This window comes from Chlamydotis macqueenii, chromosome 5, assembly GCF_036417535.1.
Source record: "Chlamydotis macqueenii isolate bChlMac1 chromosome 5, bChlMac1.mat, whole genome shotgun sequence".
NCBI classification, from domain to species: domain Eukaryota; kingdom Metazoa; phylum Chordata; class Aves; order Otidiformes; family Otididae; genus Chlamydotis; species Chlamydotis macqueenii.
In genome coordinates this window covers 42,157,515-42,176,358 of record NC_141560.1, presented here as the reverse complement: position 1 = coordinate 42,176,358, position 18,844 = coordinate 42,157,515, and the positions used below count along the sequence as shown (strand labels likewise).

At 43.7% G+C, this 18,844-nt stretch overlaps 1 protein-coding gene across 1 annotated transcript in view; it reads right to left on the bottom strand.

The window, feature by feature from the left end:
* Window positions 1-18,844, bottom strand: part of LTK (leukocyte receptor tyrosine kinase) — a 107,830-nt gene that overhangs the window by 24,647 nt on the left and 64,339 nt on the right. Inside the window, exons 9-17 of the mRNA XM_086749202.1 lie at window positions 18,238-18,404; window positions 12,772-12,866; window positions 6,555-6,656; window positions 4,349-4,526; window positions 3,662-3,812; window positions 2,810-2,941; window positions 2,097-2,253; window positions 1,030-1,212; window positions 388-486 (exon numbers count right to left, since the gene is read on the bottom strand). Of these exons, the coding sequence (XP_086605328.1) occupies window positions 388-486; window positions 1,030-1,212; window positions 2,097-2,253; window positions 2,810-2,941; window positions 3,662-3,812; window positions 4,349-4,526; window positions 6,555-6,656; window positions 12,772-12,866; window positions 18,238-18,404 (1,264 nt within the window). The remainder of the gene's footprint in view (window positions 1-387; window positions 487-1,029; window positions 1,213-2,096; window positions 2,254-2,809; window positions 2,942-3,661; window positions 3,813-4,348; window positions 4,527-6,554; window positions 6,657-12,771; window positions 12,867-18,237; window positions 18,405-18,844) is intronic.

The following is an 18,844-nucleotide window of genomic DNA, read 5'->3' as shown; positions in this document are numbered from 1 at the left end:
GGAAGAAAATAGAGCAGGTACCTATGACTTCTCCAACACACTGTGGACACATGTCAGAAACCTTAGAGGGGCCAGAAGGGAAGAAGAGATTGGGGGTCTCAAGCAAACAGAGAGGTCTGAAGTGAATTGACCTGGAAATGTCTGGGACTGAAGATGCACAGTTGAACTTAATGACTGATGTCTCTCCTGGCTTAGAGACTGTGAGGAAAAAGGTCCCAGAGCCCAATAGATGTATTTAAACAAATGACTGCAGCTAAAGATCTGGCCTGCAGAGTGAAATATGCCTGAATGAAATCCATAAAAAGCAAAGACAGGAAGAGAGGGAGCAGGAAAGAGGAAATACAGAGGAGGAAGGAAAAAGGAGGAATAAAAAGTAGTATTTCGTACCTGCCAGGGGATGCAAGAAGATCTCTCCAATGGGGTTCACAAAGGAGATGCCATCCTGCCCGCCAGCTGTAATATCATCATTATCAGAGGCATGTCCCCCTGGGGAAAGAAGAGTATGGTTAGCTGATCTGTGCTGCATGCTGAAAAAAAATGTGATGCCTCTCAAGTGCTGCATTCATTTCTGGCCCTTACCATCTGGGGTCACTCTGCAGCCTTCCAAGGATATATTAATATGCACAGCGTCCTAGTTGGATAAATGCTCACTTGACCCAGCCAACCCAGTACCAAGGCTAGCGGTACTTATTCCAATGTAGGTTTCTCAGTTCAGCAAGGTAAAAATAGATTTGCTTTAAAGGGAAAAAAGAAATGGAACATTTTCCTTGGGCAACTTGGGGACAAATGAAGGGGTGATTCAGCCCACCTTCCAAATACTAAATCAAGTAGGAACATTTCTATAACCTTTATTTCCCCAATTAAAGAGAGATGGTAGAGAGTGGGGCAGTTTTCATACCATTCATCTTGACATATCTGTGATCACCTTCTGCAGTAGTGTACCTCTGCACTGAGAGCTCTAGGCCTTAACTGCAGGGGCTCCGAAGGGTACTAAATTAGACAGCATGATTACTCCTCCACCAGACCTACCTCTGTAGCCTCCGCCTCCTCCACCAGAAGTACAAGCTCCTCCTCCCCCACCAAAGCCACCAGAGGTGGCCCACTGGAGCTTGGCTAGTGCTTGGGGACAAGCTTGACCCCCTTCTCCACCTTCCAGAAGGGACTTCCCAGCCTGAGGAAGAAGTGTCTCATCTTGCCAGCCACCACCTCCACCTTCACAGTCAGAGTGAGAGAACAAAACAAGAACAGGTGAAGGAGGCACAGACAGAGGAAAGTAGGAGAGATATTGTAAAGAGACAGAGATTGGCCCTTGTTAATTTCTCAGGTGGTTGCATTCAAAGTTAACTCCTTTAAGGATAAAAGACTATACAGGCAAGCTCCTTGTTGCCATGGATAATAACAAAGTGGAAACCTAACGTACAGCCTGTGATACAAGCTGCGTAACCAGCACCTTAGCACCAATTTCTAGTGGCATTAGGGAAACAAGGAGCACACCACTCCCCTTCAGGATAACTGGCTAGGGCTTTCTGTCATGTGAGATGTTGAGCTCCCCAGGGAAATAAAAAATAAAGTAGATTTCCCCACTTCCCTCTAGTGGCCTCTCTATAAAGCTATTACAGGAGAAGATGAAGAACCACTGGACTTTTTTGTCTCTTAGAATGGATTCTCGGCACAGCTGTTACAAGATTATAAATAAGCTTCAATTTCTGGTATATTTCCCACAATATAACTCCTGTTGTTAGGGGTTCAGGGGAGTAACAGGAAAAAAGTCTTCTCTTCTAAGGCCACTGTTACAGTGTGGAGAACTGGGCTCCATCCCCCAAATATCATTTTCACTGAGTCATTTCAAAGAAGAGAGGAGCGCTTCTGTGGAATAGCCTCTACTGGAGTATCATCACCTGTCCTGTGCATTCTCTTTTTATCTGGTGACACACCATATAAGAAGACATCCTTTATAAATTACCAGTGTATTTCTAAAAACTACTGCCACAGAAAAAACTCCAAAAGACCAAAGAGAAGCCCCTCACTTCATGCCTACAGGACAACGCATGTATTCAGCCATCTGATTCAGAGTCTGTGTGGTTTTAGTGTCTCACCTGCTGCCCCAGTCCTCCCACTGATTCCAGGTACTGCAGTGCTGTTCTCAAATTGCTCCAGCGGTACGTCATCCAGGTAGCTGTCCTGAGCCTTCAGGTAGGCTTTTCCTCCTCCTCCTGCTGCGATGAGCAAAGGTTCGAAAATCCCATCCTTCTGCTGGAAAACCCCCCATCAAACATCAGAAAAACTTCACACCTCTTGGATATGCAAACTCACAAAAACTCATCAAAAAGCATGAAAGTATCTCAAAGAAGAGTGGCCCAAGGCCAGGGCAATGCTCTCCATTGTTTCTTAACTGCACTACAAAAATGTTTTACACAGTGTTGTATGTACAAAAGTAACTCTTTAACTGAACACCAGTGGTTTGTTTAGTTGATTGGCTTTTTTTTTTTGTATTACTGCTGCCAGTATTAAAGTGGAATCCTGGTGTGATTCCTACACCTGAGCTATCAAGAACCGAGCTAGCTTAGTGACAGTGACAAGTATGATCAAGGATATCAAAAGAGATGAAGAATTTAAATTAGAAAGACAAAAAGACAAAGAGAGATAGAAGGCTAGGGAGGGAAAGAGAGAAAGAGAGGGGAAGGAGAGAGAGAGTCCTTTTTCATCACCTTTTTTTTTGAGAACTGAGTGTCACATGCCATGACTGGCAACGAAAGCTAGTTGCTCTGCTGGACACTGCTCAGGCAGGACACAAAGAGGAAATACTTACTCTAAAGATGTAGGTTGCTCCTCCTCCACCCCCACCTCCACCAGCCCAGTCCTTCAGGTCCTTTTTTTTTTTGTAATCTTCTTCAATGAGAGATGACTCTCCTAAGCAGATCTTCTGGGTTTCAGGATTTCCCTGAAAGGAGACAAGAGATGCACTCCGATGTCAGCAAGAGGCCATATCAAAGAATTCATGCTGAAAAGAGGCAACTTCTGAGCCTAAGAGATAAAAGGACTTTCAAATCATTTGGACTAGTATTAGAAGACACTTACAAGCATTCATGTCACCAATTTCTGTTTGCCATGAGTGGCATTTTTGTCATTCTATATGTCTAAATACATGGGTCACTGTAGTTAGTGGAAAGATTCCCACTAGTTTTGATAGGCTTTGGATTCAGACCTTAGTACTTAAACTAAGTATCTAACGCACAGTGCAGCCACAGCACTGCTGGCTGCTTCCATAAATAATATTAAATTATCTGAAATCCTGGCAGACAGGAAGAAGCTTAGGCTGTGGAAAAATAAGAAAGGGAGCTCACAACTCTCGCCTACTAGCTCCCCGCTTAAGGTAAGCAGAAGAAAGCTGATGAAGAACTTATTTCAAACACTAGGAGCTTAAAGGAAAGTTCCTGTGGGCTTCATATTTGTTTGTGCATTTTGGGATTGTTTTTCTTTTCAGAGTTCTTTATATTTGTTTTGAGATTCTTTCTAACTTGGTTTATTGGTTCTTCCCAGTTTCCTGACTGAGTTTCATTGCTTGAATCCTGGGATTTCTATCTTTCATCACCAAACCACAAGCCACCCACTGAATCATATCTGCAAAGCCTCTGTCCACATGTGCTTGTGCAGCCCTCACCCCAGGGCAGGCATCCTCCCCCTGCTGCCCCACTAAGATGTACAGCAGCTCATCTTTCTCCAGCGGGAAGGTGGCTGAGATGAAGACCCCGTGGGACCTCTTATTGTGGTTTTTGGCTCCCTTCCCTCCAGCTGCTCCATAGGCAGAAATCCTGGAAGAAAAAGTAATAGTTAAAAAGGCAAATCTCACACTTCTCATCACCAAAGCAACTCCATCTGCAAGCTCTCCCTAGCTTGTAATCCTGAACAGGCATTGCTCCAGAGCAGGCTCCCCTGCTGCAGCATCCCATAGCTATTCTTCATCTGAGACCCATGCAGCTGAGGCTGCTCAAGAGGACAGACCAACCCTACCCCAGAGCACTGGAGACAGAGACTTCAGGAGCAAATAGCATGAGTTGGTGTACCCAAATCTAGAAGAGCAAGGCTCTGGGACTGAAATGATGGCAGCACTTCCATGTGACCCTGTGCCCACAGTCACTCCTGTTCTGATCTTTTCTAAGTCACCACTCCACCCTTCCATGTTTCGCAATAGCTCAGACACAGATCCTTACAGCTAGCGCTCCTACTTCTCTCTTACTTCACCGCCCCCTCCACCCACTCAGTACAGATGGTCCCACACTTATGCTTGCTGAAACTACACAAACAAAAAGCAGTTAAATGTGACTCCCTCTTCAGCACACACTGATACCTGTATCGGTTTGTGGTTGGCACTCTCCAGACTTGTACTCCCCGGAGCCTGCCCTCCTTCTCCACAGTCACCGACACATTGCTGTTCTTATAGGCACTGTCACACTGAGCTTGAGTTGGCCCATGTGGACCACTGGCACCACACGTAGTGAACCACCAGAGAACAACAGATGTGTCCCCTGTGACCAAAACAGCAAGAATTGGGGCAGGTGTGAGCTTCCCTTTATTTCTCAGACATGTGCAATATCTTACAGAACTATATAACTAAAGGGCAAGTGTCTGAAACAAACAACTGTTCCTGTTTATATTTTTCCTTAATGATCCTTTAATAACAAAATCCACATCATTATTATTCACAAATAACATTACTGATTTTTATATTAAAAACAGATAATGCAGAGAAAGACCATGTTGCAGCAGTATATGCTATCTACAGGGCTTTAAAATCAATATGTCTATTTGATTACATGCTTATTATTATAATCATTAAAAAAAAAAGGCCTAAACTTGCATTTACAATGTTGAGGACTTGAAAGCCAATACATGCTAAAGTTAAATTTATCCGTTCAACTTTAATGCAGGCCCCTCATAATACAATCCACTAAGATATCATCCTTAATTGTTTGATCACAGACTGCTTGTATTATCCCAACTACATTCTAGTCGGAGCACAACTACTGCTCTGTATATAGTCACTGTTTGCATTTTTCCCCTCGCACCTTGTTTCCTCCACATTATTTCATAAATCACGGACTGCAGATAAACCCCATCAATTGGAGGGGGCGGGCCTGGGGGAGGGATGGCTGAGAAGGGGTTTGGATGTCTGAGAAGGGGTTTATCCAAGTGTCTCACAGACATTATCAAATTTCTCTTCTCAGTGCCAGTATGAAGCAAGGAGATGCTTCAACTTTTCAGGTGAGAACTGAAGTATATACACAGAAATAAAGGTTGAAAACACCTGCCATTATAACTAGTGACTATCTATGAAACGTGGTGAAAGTTTTAAGTGACTTGTCTCAGGCTTGCACAAGAACCCTGCAGCAGCAGCAACAGTCAGGAGGACAGTCTCCTGCAACTTTCTGTAGGGGCCCTTTTCCTCCAAGCAAAGTTTTTCCTTGCTGTCATTAAGCATTATTCTTTTGTCTCTACAACAATGTAGCAGATAACCATCTCCTCCATTTCACAGTCCTTGTCCAAGACCCAAACATATGCATCTTGTCCGGTGAATGAGATGAAGGCTAAGAATAAAACTATTCAATAACGTATCTGTATAATATAACTGTATGATGCAGTGTACGCACAAGGGCCACAGTGAGAAGCAGAATTGTTTTAAGAGCTGAATTATTAAAATAGCAGTAAAAATCACAAACCTTTAAAAGAAAAATTCTTATCTTGTTTAAAGGAAAAGGCAGGCAAAACTATTCCCAACAGATGTCATCCTGCAAACACGCAGATGGATCACTGGGATAAGAGTGTTAGCTACACTGCAGAAGTCTCTGCCCCTTGAGCTAACGCGAACTGACAGCAGTACAAATTGTCACATCTCAGGTGGACGCAGTCTTCAGTAGTTGTTGCAGTCGCACACAGGTATTGTTGGCAGCCTCAAGCACAACCGCCACTCCTCAAGCCCTCCTGTAGACAGCTTTTCTCACCCACACAGTTGTTATCTGTCCTTCAGGGTGCCACTCTCTACTGCAATCAGTAAACTGGTCCCCAGTGTCCTCTGTTCTAGTTATTCATCCACTTTTTCTCCTCAGGGGATTTCCAGATCCTCACTTACTTCGCCTCTCTGGATCTTCATCTTTACACTCCTGTTCTCCATTCATTAGTTTCAGCTTCACTGCTCACCAAGTCGTAGTAAATCTCTTTCTATCCCCAGCTTTCTGTACTGGTCTACACCTTTTGCTCCTGAGCTGGCTTTTGTGCACTCCGAATTTGAGTCACGCAGCTTCTGCTTCTACTTAAAGTTTCTTTAATTAAAGACTCTACTTTTCTTTGAAGAGGTCCTGCTATTTAAGGACTGGTGAGTTGGGCTCCAGCAAACTGCTGCCCTATAGCCAGAGACTATCTCACATGGTCTCCACATCTTTGGGATGGATTATATTTAGTTGCCCTGTTGCTATAGGGCAGGCAGATTACACACAGGAAATGAGAAGGGAACCACCTTTTATAGACAAGCGACAGGTTTTCAGTACTGAATCACATACCTGGGACAGAGGGCTCTTCCAGGGGGTTCAGAAGATGCTCATCCACAATACTAATCTCCCGTGGGTACTGGCGCTTCCCAGCAAAATGATTTGGTTGTCTTCCTGTAACAGTTTGTAGCATGGATGAGAGAGATGGGAGGATGGTAGAAAAGAGAGACAGAAAATTTAAAGATCACATGAAAAACCAAGTACAACCATTTGGTTAAAATAAGTAAATAATTCCTTGAGTAGAAAGGATGTTTTAAACAATATTAATTTTTTTATTATCTTTTGGGCCCATGTCTCTGGTTATCTACTTGTATCTGTGCTGAAATCAGTGGGTCTTCACATGAACACAAACTTGCCACGTTATCCCATACAGGCTCACCTGCAGGATAAGCTCCTTGGCCAGCAAATTGCACTGGCTGTGATTAAAAGAGACTTTAGGAAAAGTTTAGTGTTGGAAAACAGATACTAGGTATTGATAGTCTGCTGTTCAAAGGGGCAGGTGACAATTCTGGACAGGCAAACAAGTAGAGGTGTAAAGGAGAGCGATAGCAAAAATTGTTATCTTTGGTTCTGAATGTCACCATCGTAAGTAAACCAGCCTAACAGATCTCTCCCCGCTCAGCAACCAACTCTAACCACCTCAGACCTTACTTAGAGAATAAATACTAAGTAAAATTACATATCTCACTAACATACACAGTTAAGAAACAGCAGCATATCCTTGACATAAGCCATAAATCTTTGGACAAACCTTTCTGAAAAACACAGAGCAAATGCTACATTTCTGACCAGCGAAACAGGCCTTTAAATAAATATCAGCCCTTTCTCAGAAAGGAGGGACTTCAAAGCAATTGCTGATCCACAGCATCCAAATGCATTGAGAACACCACACAACTAAAGCTGCCTTACAACAGGAAACAGTAATAACTGAACCCTTGTCTTATAACCCACAAGCATCCTGTTTCAATATTTAAATTATCCATTTTTATGCAGAACTTTGACTGGAGAATCTCTGTAAGAAAAAGGAGAGATTTCCTTCCATTTTATGAGCCCTCAGTTAATTTAATACTGAAAACTTTTCATTAGTTGAAAAACACCACAAATATTTCAATTTGTTCCAGTTGTGAGAATCTAACAGCTGTTTGATGTCCTATTCAAAAGAGACTCACTCAGTTCCAGCTGGACAATTATCTCTGCCACAAAAGCCACTGCTCTAAACAGCGATAATTAACGCCCTTGTTAGCTGTGTCAGAAAGGCCAAATAACTAATTGAAGCATGGAGACCTTGCTGAGCTTTTACTCCTGAGAATATTCCCCCCAGGTCTGACTGAAAGCACATCGATGGATGGAAGTAAAAGGGAGCTTTGTACTGACACACTCTGTTCATACTGAGATAGAGAACTTCAATGGATGGAGTTATCAAGCCAGCGAAAAATGAAATTAACCCAAAACAAATGATCTGGATCAAAGACAAGAAGGAAAACCAAATGAAAAAGACAATGAATGGCCAGAAAAGATGCTTGGTCTCCCAAGGCCTGCACTGAATTATGAATCCCAAAGGTCATAACAGTTTCAGATACTTAGAGACGTACAAGAAGTCTAGTTATGTTTGCCAGAGCAAAGGAATGTAAATCGCTCTCTGAAACAGAGAGTCAGCCTGTGCATCTGCATGGATTTTTTTTGCAGCATCTCAACTGAGTATCCAAAGGCAATGCCTCATTTCCAAACAAACAATCTTTCCCCCTTCTCCAAACAGTCTCAAACCCTCAACACACCAGAAGAAACCTTCTGTCTCCTCCATGCTCAGCACCAGACAAGCTGCAAGAGAGGCTGAGCATCACCCTGTCCACATGAGCTGTTAACTCTTAGAAGGCTGATATTTTATGTGGTGTCAGATAGGAATTTGTAAGGAGGCATTTTCTACAAGCATGGTGTAGCCCTGTGATTCACGGGCTGGTGCTCCAGTCTGTTTTAGCTTCCACTTCCTCCCCTGACAGCCAACACATTGACTGTAAGTGAACAGAAGGGAACAGGACTGAATTCATATTAAGGTCTACCTATATCATAAAAATATGAAGAGCACAGGACTCCTTTCTCCAGAATTTAGCTAATGCTGTTGATTTCCACACTGAAAAGGGACAGAGAGAATTGTAAAGGAGAAAGACAGGGCATCTCCCACAGGCAAAGAGCTAAAGTAACTCCTTCCTACTTCCCTGCCTCTGGGACTGTAATGAAAAAAGGCAGTGGTCCTGGAGCTGGGATTAATCAGAGTAAGGTGCCCCATAGCATCCTCAAAGTGTGCATGGTCTCCTCAGAGATCTCACTTTACTGATGCAGGTTGGAGAATTCCTCGAAGCCTGTCCAGCTTGTCCTGGAGTGAGACAGAATGAGGAAGCTGCACTAGCTTCCCCCTTCCCCACCCCTTCGGTTGATCTGTTGCATTTCTAGTCAACACCTTCTTAAATCAGCAAAATGAGGCAGTAATGAGGCTCAAACCATCCCTCAAGCAATGAGACTGGCAGGTCAACAGAAACAGATTTTGCTGGGTTGGGAACCCCAAAGTCAAGAACTATAGACACGTTATACAAAAGCTCTCTTTGGACAGTCTTGCCATTTATAAACCAGTCTCCTGGGAAATTGTCATTGATGCACAGAATGAAATGTAATCCCTAGGTCAGGGCAGTAGAGCAAACTTTGATAGACCACAGACCTGTGATCTTAATTGGAACAATATAATGCGTGGAGCACCAAAAGGTAATAGTAAAAGCAGTGACCACGTAAGCACTGAGGAGGGCAACAATCAGCATTCTGCTTGCTGCTCCAGCCCACGTTTTCATATTTAGACACTCAAAATTCAGACCTCTTCCTATGAAAGCACAAGTTCACTAAAACAAAATATCTTTATGCCTGTCCCCTAAAATTTCCCACAACAAACCAGACCCGTGTCATCCGGTCTGTGACACCGTCTTACACAAGATGACTGTATGAACCAGAAGGTGGTTTCATCTCATCTTTTCCACAGGGAAAACATCTGTCACTGCCCAGGAGCTGCCATCCAAAGAATGGTCTGGATTTTTTTTTGTCCTTATTGGTGTCCCCTCACTACTACTGAATCTTTCCTCTCAAATTTTGAGGTATATGGAAAACCTCACCTTCTTTCCCAGCTTGCATACAGACAAGCAGTGCTTTCACTGGGTTTTGTAGAGCAATTGAACTACAAGATTGAAATAGATGGAGAAAATAATATTTACATCCTAGCAAGCAGCAAATTCTTCCTTCCTGCCATACATCCTTCCTGCTGCCCTCATGCAAGGAATTCACTGCTTGGATCTTAATTGGCTCCATCTCTGACATCTGAAACCTCTCCTTGCCAGGGAGAAATAATTTCATTACTGAAAACATAGCAGAGCTGCTGGGCTTCTCTGCAATCTAACTGAATTAAAGTCGTGAGAAGACAAATGCAAGGGGGTTGCTTTCAGACACTAAAAAAAACATTGATTTGCAAAGAGGATTCAAACAACAGTGGCAAGTGCAAGGCATTTGAGAAACATGTTTCTTTCATGATGTCTTTCTTCTGCATGAGTCACACCTCTCTGGGTCACACCTTCAGATGGGGTAAGTGGCAGCAGCTCCTGGACATCAGTGTGATTTATACTAATTGAAAATAAGGAGTAACTTGGGCAAGCTAATGGACAAGCTCTGATGACATTGCTGCAGTGGCATTCAAGCTCCACCTTTTAGCCAAAGGATACATCCCTACACCAGAGCTAGCAAAACGTCTGTGGGTAAACTGGAGGCTGGGCTGCTGTACTTGCTCTCAGGAGGGCAGTAAACTCCAGCAGTTGGGTGCACATCACCTGGCACAACAGCATCTGGAGTCACTCCCTTCAGTTTCCTCAAAAGATTTCCAAACAAAGTGTTAGCATGAAAGTCCCAAGGTGTTTGGGAGCTAGGGGTGTTAAGGAGCTAGAGTGAACTAATGACAATGTGTCGTAGTTCAGGCCCGATCAGGACCAGACTACGCAGTCTCTCTCACTGCCCCCACCTTCCGAGAGAACAGGGAGAGAAAATACAAGGAAAAACGGCTCGAGGTTTGAGATAAGGACAGGGAGAAATCCTTAAAGTTACCGTCACGGGCAAAACAGACTCGACTTGGGGAAAACTATTCTTTATTACTACAAACAGCAGGATAATGAGACAGAGAACAAGATAACCTCCCCCCACCCCTCCCTCTTCCCAGGCTTAACATTATCTCTACTACCTTCCCCTCCCTGAGCGGCACAGGGGGGAAGAGGGAATGGGGGTTGCAGTCAGTTCATCACATGTTGTTTCACGCCGCTGCTTCATGGTTGGGGGAAGAACTCCTCACATTCCTCCCCTGCTCCGTTGTGGGGTCCCACCCCTACGCCACAGTCCTTCGTGGAACTGCTCCGGCGTGGGTCATCTCTTCCACGGGTGCAGTCCCTCTAGAACAGCTGTCCCAGCGGGCCCTCCACGGGCCACAGCCGCCTTCAGGCATCCACCTCCCCCGGTGTGGGGTCCTTCACGGGCTCCAAGTGGATCTCTGCTCCTCCGTGGACCTCCATGGGCTGCAGGGGGACAACCTGCTCCACCATGGGCTGCACCACAGGCTGCAGGGGAATCTTGGCCAGGAGCCACATTACTCCTCCCCCTCCTTCTGAACTGACCTTGGCGTCTGCAGCCATTCCTCACAACAGGCTGGTAGATGTCTCTCAGGATCTTTTTTTTACACCTTATTCACTTCTCATCTCCTTTCCACTTCTTGCAGCTGGGCTGGACCGAGTCGGGCCCAGTCGGCCGCCTGGTGAGAGGCCAGAGGGTGAGGCCTGCAAGGCCCATGAGACCTGCGCCTCCCTCTCTGTGCCTCTGACCCCGCTCAGCTTCTTCACATCTTCTCTTCTCTCTTTTTTTTTCTGTTTTCCCTTTCTTAAATACGTTATCGCAGAGGCGTTATCACGGGACATTCTGCTACCAATTGGCTCAGCCTTGGCCAGCAGCGGGTCTGCCCTAGGCCTGGCCGAGTCCACTGAACAAAGGGGAGCGACTTCTAGCAGTTTCCTACAGAAGCTACCACCTTAGGCCCCCCTCACTAACAAAACCACGACACAATGCTATCAAGAAACAGCTCTTCCTCTTAATTTCAAATGAAAATGTGCATGCTCAGCATTTTATAGAAGGATGGTGTCAGTGCCCGCAGACCAAAGGGACGGAGAACAGGAGACTGAATCAGACAAAGGTGGGAGGGAAAAGGACCTTTTGTTGATGAACTTTTAACACATCTGTTTTGACATAAGCCTTCCCACATGTTATGTTAGGCTGCAGCTAGCCTCTGCAGGGACATGTCATTACCCTTGCTGACATACTGGCTGTGGTGACCCATGAAGAGTGGCACAGGACCACTGATGCACATTTTGTCTGCAACAGAAGTCATAATTCAAGTGCTGCATATTCTCCAGTTCCTTTATAACAGAGCATGTAGGTCTTTTCTCCAGGGACAAAAAGAAGGCAGCTTCTAATATTTGCAAGTGGTTCAAGTATCCAACCTCCTTCCACTTGTCTGCTAAGAAAATCCAACTCTTGCTAACATCTTTCAGAGGGTAGCACAGGCTCAATTTTTCAGTGGAATGCATTATTGTCAGTCGCATTCACAGTAATGAAGCAGAAGTCTGTTATGTACCTGACAGTGACAGCTGATGTACCTCCTTGCAGAGTAAAAGAAACTTGTTGCCATTATCTATATTTTACTGTCAGAGAGTTGCTTTATTCCTTCATTTTATTCCCTTCCTCCACTAAAATACAGTGACTTTCCCCTGTGATTTCCACAAATTCCCTTCAGCTATCAATTGCCAGGGTGCATAGGTCAGCAGGGACTGCTGAAGAACAGTGTGATGTAATCCTTCTGTTTAGGGGCTAAGAACTAAGTCCAGTGTTTCTTGCCAAGACACACAGACAAGTCATACCTATGTGATACAGGATATCCCAGATTACAGAGAAAAAAGAGAAGTACTACGAGACTGACACTCTGTAAAATTGTCTCTACTAGCAATCTTTAGTAGCTCTGAGAAAAAATGGCAGTGTACTATAAAAGCTAACACAAATGATCCACGTGCACTCTGTGGGGGGAAGAGAGCGTGTATGTCTTGGATTCGTGTGATGCTGATTATGCTACTCAAATTACTGAAGGGATACTGCAACATCTGTGGCTCACCGTCAGTGAAGCAGTCCAGTCCAAATGTAATATTGTCGATAGCAATGTCAGCTTGGGAATTCCAGCCCCAGGTTGCCAGGAGTTGCAGTTGAAACCTTTGCAATAAGACAGAAGTTTTAGAAAAGACAGACAAGGGGGCAGGGAGGGAAAAATTCCCTAGAAATACAATGTTCTCTTAGCATCAAATCATGATCATCACTATCTAGAATGTTTCCTCCACACAAGCCCAGCTGAGCAGCCAAAAAGGCTTGCTAGAAATCTTATCCACATATCAACAGTTAGTAAGGACCAGCCAACTTTCAAATAATGCCACATTTCACTGGGGAACAATAATTAGAGCACTACTATCCCTGCTATCTGCACATACATGTAGAAACACAAGCCGCTGTCCCTCACTAGTATTTACACAGAGACAACCATCCTTATTCAATTGCTGTAAACAGTAAGACAGCTAGATATGGGCAAAAGTGAAGGGAAAAAAGAATCTCCTTCCTTCCAGTCCTAAAGAGATAGCCAGAATAAGAACCGAACAGAACAACAATACCCAAACAGACAGGAATCCTGGGCCTGATCCTCAGCAAATGCAACTCAACAAGGTGACATGAGTTTACTTCAGCTGAAGGTCAGGAAATTTTAAATTTCAGCCGTAACTCCCTGAAGTGTTTGCTTTCTGGGCTGTCTCATCTGTTTTTTTACCGTGACCAGGTGTTAGTTACTTATCTGGGGGGTATGTCATGTTCTATGTGCCTTGCCATGTTCTGAATTCACAAGGAGGAAAGAAACGGGCTGAAAGCTCTCCTTCTAATGGATAGCACTGAATTTTTTTTTCATTAAATTTCAGAAACAAGCAGATATCTGATGTCCAGTCCATTTAGAGATTATTAAAAGCATAAGGAGAGGACCTCCACTACTCTCACTGGTGAGGCTCAATGATGATTTATGAGAGATCAAGCACTGACCTGCCTAACACATTAATCATTCAGCCTAGGAACATGCTTGCCCAAAATTAATGGCAATAAGGTATGTGTGCCTATTCCACCCACCAGCCAAATGTTAGTCCATATCCACAGTTAATATAATGTTGCATAGCTGCATCAAAATCTTTCAGGATAAGCTGCTTTTACCCCAGCTCAGGAATGGCCCCTTGTGCTTAAATGAAAGCATTCACATCTGCAGGATCTGAGCACTCTGGGAGTAAGTGTTGGTGCAGCAAATGCAAATCAAGGGTTGCTTGAATGACCACTCTCTTAGCTATGGGATTAGCAGAGGAATTTGCCATTAGATTCTCTTTCTACATAAACCTGTCCCTTTATTAGCAGATTTAGCAATACTTTTGCACTTTCAGACTTAGTACACTGATACAAGTGTACAGACGAGATACAAGACAGTAATTTCCTCAGCCACTTGATGGAAGACAAAGTTACAGCACCCCGAGTTTAGGACTAGGGCACTTCTAGGACCCACAGGCATAGATTCAGCACCATAGCCTACCCCTTACTTAAGACACTCACATTGCAGTGTACCCTTGCTCAGGTCAATTTACTGCGTCTAGTCCACGGAGGACAAGCAGAAGAGGGTCCATGGCACTGAGCTACAAGGTAGATTTCTGCTCCAGGTGAGTACAAGTTCCCCTCTCCAGCCTGGGGAATAATCCCCCTCCTCCAGTGCATGAGAACAGACATCACATAAGCTCTGGGCTCCCTATGCCTCCCCTTCCTCACAACTTCAGAAAAAGAGGAGCAATTGGCCTTTTGAACTCTATGCTGTGTTAGCCAGCAGAGTTTCTAGTGTTCCTGCTCATTGAGCTCATTTTGCTGACTCCAGCATATTACGCTCTTCAGCTCTCTGATGTCTGGTCTTCTGCCCGCCTGATTTTCTTCTGATAGCGGCCTTTTTCCCTGAGTGTGTGAACCAACGGAGCAAATTTGCCAGCTGATCACAAGAAGCAGTTTTCCAAGTAGCTAGATGCCCAACTGGGAGGCTAATCAGTGAACTGTGTAGTTTGTCTTCCTTCTCTTGTAAGAGATAAATTCATTGGAGGAAGCTGTTGCTAAAATGTACTTGTATACCCCCTCATTCTATCCACTAGGGCTTCTCTCCTTCTGGGCCCATCAAGCCATTCATGTCCTGCTACAACAACTACTTGTGTTGCAGTTCATGCCTACCCCTTTCTCCTTACATGATCTGTCCCTTCCCACCCATTTTGCTACTGGCTATCTTCCCTTCAAGGAACCAGGGGAAAATACAGCCCTTTCATACTTCTACAAAGACAGCAAGAGAAGGATAAGAGTTTCCTGAGGATTCAGGATACAGGGAAATGGCATGCCCACCCAAACTCTGCTAAAAAATTCCCTAACCACAGCATTGCTGGAGTTTTCATTACCAAGGAAAGCTGCCAGCACCCACAAATACACAGAAGTGTCATTCATGGAGGTTTATGTCAAACTGTGCTAAGATTGTACAGCAATGTTCACCATACACCTCTGTTTACAATCGTTTGCAACTTTGGCAGCCTTAACCCCCTGTTTACAATTGTTTGCAACTTCACCAACCCTAAATCCATTTAGGCTGAACTTTTCTATTTTGCATTATTTGGTATGACTTGCCTAGCAGTCAAAAGGTTTGGCCAGTGTTGAGGATGAGGCAATGCAAGGATTCACCACTTTGATCATGTTTGAAAATGCTGACAACTTTTTAAGTACTTTGACCAGATATTGGAAGTGGGATCAAAAAATTTGTGAGGAAGAGTGTTACGTGGCAGGGATGAGCTTTTTGGTTTTTTTTTCATTTGAATGAAAATCTATGCAAATTTTAGTAAAGTGTCCTTGAAAATGTAAAATCCCTGACATTTCCATGCCTTGCAGAATTTTTTTTATTAATGTTGAAGTCTCCTCTTCTCCAGACATCTTCAAATCTGAGGCTAAACAGTACTTTCCATGACAGTGCTGTTATGAACTCTGTCAGGTCTTGCTTGAGCTACATGAAGTGAGAACTGCCCTTCTAAATTAATGGATACATTTTTTCTTTCCCAGTCCTTCCTTCTTTTGCTGATCTTGGCCAAATAGGAGAAAGAAGCTAACTAAAGTGAATCCAGAGTGAACAAGGTGGCATCTTGGAGAGGTTGGAGAACTCCCTGGGAGCTTTACAGCAGGGGAGCTTGGACTTGGTGCGCGAGGTGTTTGGGCATAAGATCTACAGAGACAAACAAATAGACAGTCAAGCAGGAAGACTGGGAATAAACCTTTAGCATAGGTCTGGGATTGCTGAAATAAAACCACACAAGAGAACTAGGAGAAGAGAAGAGAAGTGCAGGGAAGGGAGTCAGATTTAATAAAAAAAACAACACACAGACACATAGCACCTGCTGGAAGAGAGATGGAAACAAGAAGCAGGGAGGAGTTCAGAGAGGGAAATTATGACTGGAAGCATGAGATGGACAAAATGGATTCACAGATGGGAGCTTAAAGAAGAAGGAAGAGAGACCAAGTACATTAAAACAAGGAAGGAAGGCACTGAATGCTCACAGAAGCAGATGAGACCAGATAGAAGGAGTAGAGCATGGAAGGAACAAGACAAGAGGTCTGGGATGGAGCCCAAGTGTACTGGGAGCACAAAGACTAGGGTTTCCTCACTTGGGGCAAATAGCTGCAATACCTTCCAGCAAAGTGTGTGCTTCTTTTGTTTCTGTTATAGATCAGTGCAGCAAATGACAACTTATTACTGTTGTCAGTCACTCAGGCAGCACAGGTCTCCTTGCTAGATTGAACAGTTCCAGTCTTATCCACAGTGATTGTCACTGTTGTGCCACATCAGCTTTAAATTTGTTTGAAAATGGCACATTAAAAGGTTACATGAAGTGAAACAAGGCAGAATTACTTTGAACAGATTGTCATAATACATGCATACCTGACCTACCTACTTCTTTCATTTTGTCTAAGTGCTCAACTCTTTAAAACATTACAGTGTTCAAATATTTTTTTATTTTTCATGCAGTGCTGGGTAGTGCTCCCTAAAGCCTCTTGTTGTCCATTCTCTCCTGCCACAGAAGATCCATTTCCCTTCAGAACTGAAGGCTGATGCAGAAATTGGATGCTTCAGGGGACAAGCATAATGGACCATACATCAGAGGAGGCAGAAGGTCTTAAATACTTCCAAAGAGCCTCTAGGACTCTGCTGTGGTTAGGTCCACATTAAAGTGCCTGGGGAAGAGAGCTATTCTGGACAAATTCACTGGCTATACTTTACATATGCAGAACTAAACAGATGCTAATCCACAGGGTTCCAGACTGGGTCAGACAAGAATATTAAGTACACTGCCCGCATGCAGATCTATTCTATCCTAAAGGAATAATTCATGGCAAGGGTACATACGGTGAACACATGATAATGCTGAGACCAAAGGTAATAATGACATTAAACTAGAAAGAGAGCAGAACAACATTGTCTCTAAGAGTTTTACTGCTGCTTAGGTCTGAATTACTATCAATTCCAGACTCAAATCCCTTAGCCTTTTACACAAAGATGCGGACACTATTTAAAGTTAAAAGGAATCCCCTCGCACCTTCTAATCCATAAAGTTTTGAGACATTATTTATTGCCAAAATTAGGTAGATATTTTTTTTATTTAAAATATTCACTGTATAGAATTTATTGTCTTAAGTATCATGTGAAACGGGCCTTCCCAAGGAAGATGCAACAAACCCATGTTGGAGCAATTTAAGAATCGTTTGTGTAAGGCAAAATAACCAGCTGCCAACACCAGCTACATGGCTTGTGATCAAATGAGGGAGGAGAAATACCTGACTAAAACCAGATTGAGCTTAAATTCCTTGAATCTTCAATATTTAACTTCATTTGAAAACGAATATCATGCTTATTTTCACATCTAAAATGGTGAAAATTTTAGTCAAGGGCTGATTTGAGCAATGGTCTTTTCCTGAGATTGTTGCATCAGTGATGTGGCAATGAATGATATCTAATTGCCCAGGTGGCACTGATACAGATCCTCAACTAGACAGCTGTATTGGCTAAACACTGGTTTTACTACTAATGTGTCTCACATGGCTGGTTTTACTATGGGAGTACAAAGTGCAGCTATGCTAATACAGCTGTTTCCGTACTGGGAGCACTTCGCCAGTGTGAGTATACTGGTTTTCTCAAACTGGCAAAAGGTTTCCAAGACAGACACTTGCTGTTCCTAATACCTAAGCACTGTTTGAGGCTGCTTGTAAGTGCAGACACATGGTACAAGCTTGTGCTGTGCTAAGCTGTGTATGTGCATGAAGGTATGCATGTATGACAGAATACTTTCCTCAGCAAGCAGAACTGCAGTACTCCTGTAATTTTTTTTTCAGGAGAAATGATCCTTAAAGAAGGCAAGAATGAAAGTGATGCTCCACAATAAAAACAGTAACAATTTAGTAAATCTCTAGGGATAACCCTGGATGCTGCTGGTGGAGCTCTTACCGATTCTGAAGAACGGGCATTGGTAAGCTGATGAGAAACCAGTGGTCACTCCAGCTCCCTGCTCTTTCCCACATGGGCAAGGTGATTTGAGCTCCCTTGATCTCTTCCTTGATGGAGAAGGAAATGGTACCATTGTAGCTGCCAAAAACATGCACTGAGAATTGGATCTGTAATAGAGGAAGAAGAGAAAAAGAATGGTATCCTGTGATAAAACGGGAAAGGTACTCACTTCTTCGCTCCCTGGGGATTTGAGACACTGAGCCTTTGATCCTGGGTCAAACTGTTTAATTATACACACCACTAAGGCCCTCATTGCTTGCATATGACTCTGTTCCCAGCACAGAATTTTCTCAGTGGAGACCCTGACTGACACTCCTGTTAGGCAGCTATTCTCCCACTACTGATGACAGCATCCACGGCCTCAGACACCATATGGGTGAGACAGCACTGGCTTCCTTGTTATTTCCTTCAGGAAAAAAAAGGGAGTAAAGTAGAGGAACACAGGCTTAAACTCAAGAAATGCTTTATCATTAAATGCTTCCACTAGAGTTAGGTTATTGCAGAAAAACAATCCTAGTCGCGTTCCTTTTCAGTGTTCTCACTAGCT